The sequence below is a fragment of the Ursus arctos genome, unplaced genomic scaffold (assembly GCF_023065955.2).
Source record: "Ursus arctos isolate Adak ecotype North America unplaced genomic scaffold, UrsArc2.0 scaffold_7, whole genome shotgun sequence".
In the NCBI taxonomy this organism is placed as follows: domain Eukaryota; kingdom Metazoa; phylum Chordata; class Mammalia; order Carnivora; family Ursidae; genus Ursus; species Ursus arctos.
Window position 1 is genome coordinate 105053 of NW_026623089.1, and position 7146 is coordinate 112198.

The following is a 7146-nucleotide window of genomic DNA, read 5'->3' on the forward strand; positions in this document are numbered from 1 at the left end:
GTCCCGTGATGTGCTGACCCTTCCAGGGTCCCCTTTGCATGCATGTGCCACACGTGCACACTCACACACACGGGCAAGCACGCGTGCACATGGACTCCACTCTCCCCCCTCCCCAGATGTCCCCACACACAGATCCACACACGTGTTCTTACCATCCAAGAGGATGCGGCAGTGAGCCGGGGGCAAGCAGAAGGCGGCCCCTATCCTGGGGTGTTGAATAGGGCTCCTTGAACTGGTCAGAGTTTGACCTGATGCATTTTTTTTAAAGATTTTGTTTATTTATTTGAGAGAGAGAGAGAGAGAGAGGGAGCATGAGTGGGGTGAGGGGCAGAGGGAGAAGCAGACTCCCCACTAAGCAGGGAACCTGACTAGGGGCTAGGTTCCTTTTTTTTTTTTTTAATTTTATTTATTTATTTGACAGAGAGAGACAGCCAGCGAGAGAGGGAACACAAGCAGGGGGAGTGGGAGAGGAAGAAGCAGGCTCCCAGCAGAGGAGCCTGACATGGGGATCACACCCTGAGCCGAAGGCAGACACTTAAATGACGGAGCCACCCAGGCGCCCCAGACCTGAGGCATGTTTTGAATAGACTCCTCCCAGAACTGGTCTCCAGAACGCAGAAGGCAGAGGCCAGCCAGGTAGGGGGTCAGGGGGGCAGGGCACTAGGGAAACTGGGGGTCCCAGAAGGACTTGAAGGATCTCATAGGGCCCTGGGGCCTGTCCACTGAGAGCCCCAGTCACCCCTGCAGTTACCAGGCCCAAACTGCAATGGGGGACCAGCTCGTCTTGGAGGGCTTCGTGTCCTGTCTCATGGAAAGCCCCTGAGCTGCCGCAGAGGCCCCACAGGGAGGACACCAGTGGGTGGTGCACCAGGACTGAGTGCTGACCCTGGACAGCAGCCAGGGTACCTAGTGACCAGCAGCCCGGCGAGATCAGGCCCCCTGACCACTGACCGCTGGCGTGCAGTCAGGGGTCAGGGGTGCAGAGTGCAGGGTGGTTTGGGGCGACCCTGTGTCTGGGCTGCTGGGAGGTAGGCTGGGGTCCCGGCACTCCTGAGCCACAGGCCTGGTCGTGCAGCCCTAGGGCTCGGTGCTGGCTGGGGGTCTGGGGGCGGAGAGCAGCCAGCTCCAGACCCTGCTCCACTGAAGGCTCTGGGGGCACCACTCCTCTGGGCCTAGCAACCCCCCAGCCTGACACCGTGTAGGGTTAGGCCCCAGCAGGGGGATTGGCGCAAGAGCTGGGGAGCTGACTGGAAGCCGCCTGGGAAGCCAGGGGACGATGGCAGGCTCGAGGCCGAGGGCCCCACAGGCTCAGCCATCCTGGCCTTCCAGAGCGAGTCGGCACAATCTCAGAGACACTTGGATGTCCCACAGCCAGAGTAGGAGATCAACGGTCCTATCAGATGTTTTCTCTTTATTGTTTGCACAACTGTGTTATTTCGTGACCTTAAAAACCACGGCCTTTTGCAGTAACAGGACTTTGTCATCTCTTTTTCATCCGTCTGCTGTCTCTGGGCCACACGGCACGGCGCTGTAGGGTGGGAATACCACTGTCACCGTGCGGTTTGCCTGAGGAGTGGGGGGGCTCTGCCCACAGCTAGGCCTCAGCCCGCAGGACCCCAGGCACTGTCCCCAGACGGAGCAGCCACTGGTATAGCCTGGAGTAGGCCCTCAGCGTCCGTCGAGGGCTGTGGGCGCCCTCTGGGAGCTTAGCCCTGGCCCAGAGTGCGTATGGGTGGGCCTGTTGGGTCCTCACCCCATGCCACAACTGTGGGGGCTAGAGGGTCCCCACTGCTCCTTGGAGGCTCCTTCTTGGCCTGGGGCCCAGACCACACCCCCTGCTTTGGACATCTCAGAGACCAGGTGCTGCAGCCCCTTGGGGTGGATGCTGGTGCCAAGCACTGCCCACAAGAAAGTGCCGGCACCCAAAGCACCCCTGCGAGCCCTGGGGTTCAGAGGACCATCCCCTGCTCGGCAGCTCCTCCTGTGACCGGGGTCTGCCTTGTGCCTTTGCTCACACTGTCCCCTTGCCCAGAACCCCTCCCTTTTCTGCCCCTCACACACCTGCCTCTGTCAGTCTCCTCTCAAGGGCGACCCTCCCGGCGCAGTCCTGGCCCCAGGAGGGAGGTGAGCAGTCCAGCCTCTGTGTCCCACTAACACGTGTGAAGTGCGTCCTGGCTGCTGGGTGGGGAGCTTTGCTCCAGCAACAGGATCCGCTGTGCCTCCACAAGAGAAGTTGAAAGAGAGAAGTGTGTTGCTTGTGGGGCCTGGAGGAAGTGCACGCATGCCTGCAGAGGCCACGTCACGGCAGGGTGGTCGAGGCGGGGTGCAGACAGAGGCGGGATCAGAGGTTCCCACCGCTACCAGGGTCTCTGGGTGCAGTGCTCTGGGGCTCCTGAGCTAGGACCGGACTGGTCAGTTCAAACCACAAGAGCGGGGTTTTGGTAAGATCCATGGTGTGGGGTGGGGGGTCTTATCTCAGGGGCACATGAGGAGAAGGTCCTGGGAGGCCGGCACGCAGCTGACCATGAGGGCTGCTCAGGGGTCAGATCAGGGACTTACTGCTCTGTGGCTGTGGTCTGGGGCCCGAGCTTGCGAGTCAGCAACCAGAGTAGCTGAACCAAATACTCACCAGTGTGGCCCCTGGCCACGGGGCCGAGGGCACCCCAGGGGTGCTGGGACATGTGCCCAGCACTAACTTCAAATCTGTCAGGAGGTCACCTACCAACTGCTCATTTACAGACCCGGGGGCCACCCCTCATTTCCAGAGTCCTGCTCTAGAGCTTCGCCGGGGCCGAGGGGGTCTCTGTGGAGCCTGACCGACTCTCATGTGGGCACGGGCGTGGGGTGCGACAGTCTCACCCCACCCCGTCCCAGGGCAGGGCACAGAGCGGAGGGGGGCCGTGCAGCTCGGCCTCGTGGGGTCCCCTGTTCTGCCCCCACAGCCAGAACGAGCTCACATGTTTCATGTTCTTGTCTGCAGATAGCTCTCTGTTCTCACGGGGAAGAGCGCCTGCAGAAACACCAGGGTGGGGAGTGAGGTCTGAGCTCAGGAAGCCAGCCTTCAGGGTGAGCGGACAAGGGTGGAGAACAGAGCACCACCAGCCCCCACCCCCACCCCCGCACTCCCTCCTCTGGGGAAGGGAGGCTAAGGCAGGGAGGGAGCAGAGACCCAGGTCTGAAGGGGTGTCCACGCTGGGGACACACGCACGCCTTCTTGTTCCCAGCCATGGACGGCTGTGGCTGGTTCCCCACAGGCTCTCGGAGTGGACAGCGTGAGCCAGCATGTGTGTCTGTCTGTTGGCGCCCTGATGGCAGAGGGCGAATGGCACCAGGCTTTCTCGCTCGGCCTGGTGCCCCCGCACACCCCCACGCTCCGTGTCCCAGGATGAGGGCAGGTGTCTGGAAGAGCAGCTCAGGGAGGAGGCCACAGGGAGCCAGCATGGTCCGCCCTCACCCCCGGACACTAACCGGCCATCAAGACAGTGGCAGTGACCTCCTGAGGAGCAGGCCGGGCCCTAAGGGTACCTGGGGTCACAGGAGAACGTGATGCTTTCCCCAGCCTCCTCTCAGGAAGTCTCCATCAAAAAGCCGCTCCCCAAACGGTCAGGCCAATGGGCTGACATGGTCACCTCTGTGTTCAGAGCAGGCTGTGGGGTCCTCGGGCCGCTGGGAGGACTGAGGGTGAAGGTCCTGACCAGACATGAGGGTCCTGTGTGCACCACCCAGGCCTCGGGACCGCCCTGTCTGCAGGGCCAGCCACCGCCCCGGGGGCCCCTCCTGCCATCACACGGGATTGACCCCCAGACCCTCGTGTCTGTTCAGCTGCAGAGAGACGAACTGGCAGAAGCACAGACCCAGCTCCAGGTGGCCCGGGGCCCCCTGGGCGTCCTCGCCGGCGGGGAAGTGTGCGTGGGCCACGCAGCAGGCGTAGCTGGAGGAGAAGCGCAGGAGGGCCTCCCGGAACAGGGCCTCGCCCTCCGCGGCCTCCAGGAAGACGCGTCTGCAGTCCTCCAGCAGCACATACACGAAGTACAGCTTGTTCATGGTGTCGCAGCCCATCAGCAGGGAGTGGGGCGCCAGCAGCGTGTTGGCCTCCCCCACTCTGAGCACCAGCTCCCGCATCTTCTTCCGAGAAAACCTCCTGAACCAGCACAGGCTGTTCACCCCCAAGATGACGAAGAGGGGGCTGAAGAAGACGGTGGCGGAGATGAGGAGGAAGCGCTGAGCCGGCGGGTTCTCCTGCAGCCCCAGAACCAGGGGGAGGGTCAGCAACCCCAAGGAGAGGAAAAGCAGGAAGATGCCCAGCGGGACCCTGCAGCCCAGGTACCGGAGGCAGGACCTGGGGGACGGCACCGCATTGAGGATGCCCACGGCGTGCTTGAACACCTCCGCGTCCTCCAACACCTCCTTCAAGGGGTCCGGGACGGCGAGGGTGCTGAAGGACCCCACCTTCCACGAGGGCAGGCCGTCCCTGTTGATGCAGTTCAGGGTCAGGAGGGTCTTCCCGCTGTAGAGGGAGGCGGCCGGGCGCCGGGCCGGCAGGGCGCGCGCCAAGCAGCGGTTGGGCTGGCACAGGAGCTGCCCCACTTTGCGGTAGAAGCGGCTGTCCGCGGCCTCCAGGTAGGTCAGGTGGCTGAGGTGCAGCGGGACCTGGCAGGGCCGCAGCAGCACCGGGATGACCGGTTTCCTCTCCAGGCAGTAGCCGAAGAGGGACAGGTCGGCCTCCAGGAGGCACCACCTGCTCTGCACAAAGTCCTGGCTCAGCACCAGCAGCACCTTCTGGCTGTGCTGGATGCACTCGGCCATGTTCTCCAGGACATTCCTGCCCGGGGTGAAGTCGCGCTCGTGCAGGCAGACTCTCAGCCCCGGGAGGTCCGCTTCCAGGCGGCTGATGAGCCCGTGCGTCCACGTGGCGTCCATGCTACTGTAGCTCACGAACACGTGGAACTTCTCGCTGGGCCTCAGCGGGGACACGGCCAGAGCCACGCTTTCCTCCCCGGGGCCGGGGTCCGTGTGGGCCTGAGCCACGCCTTCCTCCCAGGGGCCGGGGTCCATGCGCACCGCCTGAGAATCCACCCCTGGGGAACTGCCTCTGGTCTCCAGAGAAGAAAACCGCCCTCAGGCTGCAAGAGATGAAGACAGACGGACTAGGCGGATGGACAACAGCAGACTACCTATAGACATGGGACTGAGGCCACAGCCAGCAGCCACCAGCTCCGAAAGCCACCCACAGCCGCGGGAACCACTGGCCCAAACCTGCCAGAAGGTGGTCAGCTTTCCCACTCACCGTTCCCCCTTCCAACTCAGGACCCACCAGACAAAGCCAGCATGCTCCCCTTACCAACCTCAAGGACACCTGTCTTCCAGCTCCCTGACCCCAGCCTCCATCGGGGCACCTGAGCCCCCTTCCCACTACCACGTCTCCCACTCCCCTGCCTGCCCCTGGGTCTCTGCCACACACAAGTGTCATGGGGCCCCCAATTTGGTGCGCTCTGAGGAATCAGCCTTGCTGTTCTCATCTGGAGGGGGGCTTCCTTGATGTCCACAAGACATCGGCTTTGAAAGCCTTGGGGCACACAGTGGCCACACCTTCCTGTCCGTTCTCTTCAGCTGTGGCTCGTGTGGTTACTGGTCAGGAGGGGTTGCTATAGACTGGATGTTTGTGTCCCCAAAATTCACGTGTTGAAGCCCTAGCCCCCAGGTAATGGTATTGGGAGGTGACTAGGGCATGAGGGTGGAGCCCCATGGATGGGGTTAGTGCCCTCACCCCTCCATCGAGGGTGCATTGAGCAGGCACTGTCTACAAGCCAGGAGTTGGCTGCACCAGAAGCTGACCACACTGGCGCCCTGATCCCAGAAGGCCAGTCCCCAGACTGTGAGAAATGACTGTTGTTTCAGCCCCCAGACTATGGTGCTGTCTTCCAGAGCCCGAGCAGAGGAAGACAGGCCCTCCTCTATAATGCTTGCTCCAGGAAGGGCAGTCATGCTGCAGAAAGCACTAGAACTGTCTCTATGCTGCTCGAGACCCCCACATCAAGATCCTGCTTCTAGAGTGCTGAGCTGGAACTCCGGCCACCAGAGGTCTGTCTGCTGCTTTCCAAGGAGGCTTACCAGGCACCGTCTCCCCAGGACTCACGGCTGAGATTTTCTTGTGTGCCCACAGCTAGCTGAGGTGACCCTATCCAGATGCTCTGCCCACTGGAGCCCTGCACACCCCACGTGGCAGCTGGTTGGACGGCCAGCCTCACAGGCACAACGTGGGCTGTGATGCCACTGTGCCAGGCAGTCCCTGGCCGAGACCCCTCCCCTCTTGGGTGAGCAGGAGCCAGGGAGTCAAGAGGAGGACCAGAGAGCAGCTCTGGGAAATGAAGGAGGAAGGAGCCCCTCTGCCCACTCCCTGCTTCCACAGGGACCCTTCTCCCCACCTGCTCTGCCTGGTGACTGAGAGGAAGGCACCCACACAGTGGTGATGAGGGGTCTCATCCCACAGCCCAGCCAGCACAGCACTGGACTGGAGCCTTTGCACCAGGCCACGGTGTCTGCCCTTCCTGCCCAGCAAGACCACCCCCTTCCAGGTGGCAGGTGAGCGAGGCCCCAGGGGACACCCCTGGAAGCCTGGTCTCACAGGACTCCCCCTCCAGGGAGGGCTGGCCACCCCCCTTCTCTCACCGGCACCCTGGAAGTGGGTAAGGACGTGCCCGGTCCAGGAGGCGCCTGCCCCTGCTCCACCACCGTGAACGCTGTGACTCAGACTGTCCTGGACCCTGAGGGCCTGAGGAGTGCGGGCTCTCGGCCAGCCAGCCCTGCTCCCTCCTCACTGCTGCTCCTCCTGGCATGGGTCTCAGAGGCCTGGGAGGCAGCTAGGGACCCTCCCCCAGCGCTGTCCAGAAAGAAGGAAGTGTGCACCCCACACTTTCCAGAGGCTTCTCTGCTAAAGCAAAAGTAGTGGGAACCGAAAAAGGAAGCAAATTGAGGAAGGGCCCTCCTGCAGAATGCGGATGGTGGACCCGGAGAAGAGGCATAGCTCTGCCCCTTCTGAGAAAAGATTCTGGCTGGACCTCCCGGGTCTGGAGGTCTGGGGCTCTTGAAATCTGTCTGATGGGGATGTGGGCTGCTTACAAGGCAACTTTGCCAGAGCTGCTGGGC

The 7146-nt window shown here is 62.5% G+C and overlaps 1 protein-coding gene across 2 annotated transcripts; it reads right to left on the reverse strand.

The window, feature by feature from the left end:
* Positions 1 to 1394: 1394 nt before the first annotated feature.
* LOC113252094 (uncharacterized) lies at positions 1395 to 6930 on the reverse strand. Of its 2 annotated transcripts, XR_008957939.1 has the most exons (3): positions 6670 to 6851; positions 2062 to 5123; positions 1395 to 1528 (listed from the first exon to the last, which is right to left on the reverse strand). XR_008957939.1 is itself a non-coding variant. In XM_044382280.3 (2 exons), exon 2 carries the CDS (start codon positions 5053 to 5055, stop codon positions 3784 to 3786), a length of 1272 nt encoding a protein of 423 aa, XP_044238215.2. In that variant the 5' UTR covers positions 5056 to 5123; positions 6670 to 6930; the 3' UTR covers positions 1395 to 3783. The 2 variants fall into 2 exon arrangements, 1 of the variants encoding a protein (XP_044238215.2); XM_044382280.3 differs by having other exon boundaries at positions 1395 to 5123; positions 6670 to 6930.
* Between the last annotated feature and the right edge of the window lie 216 nt (positions 6931 to 7146).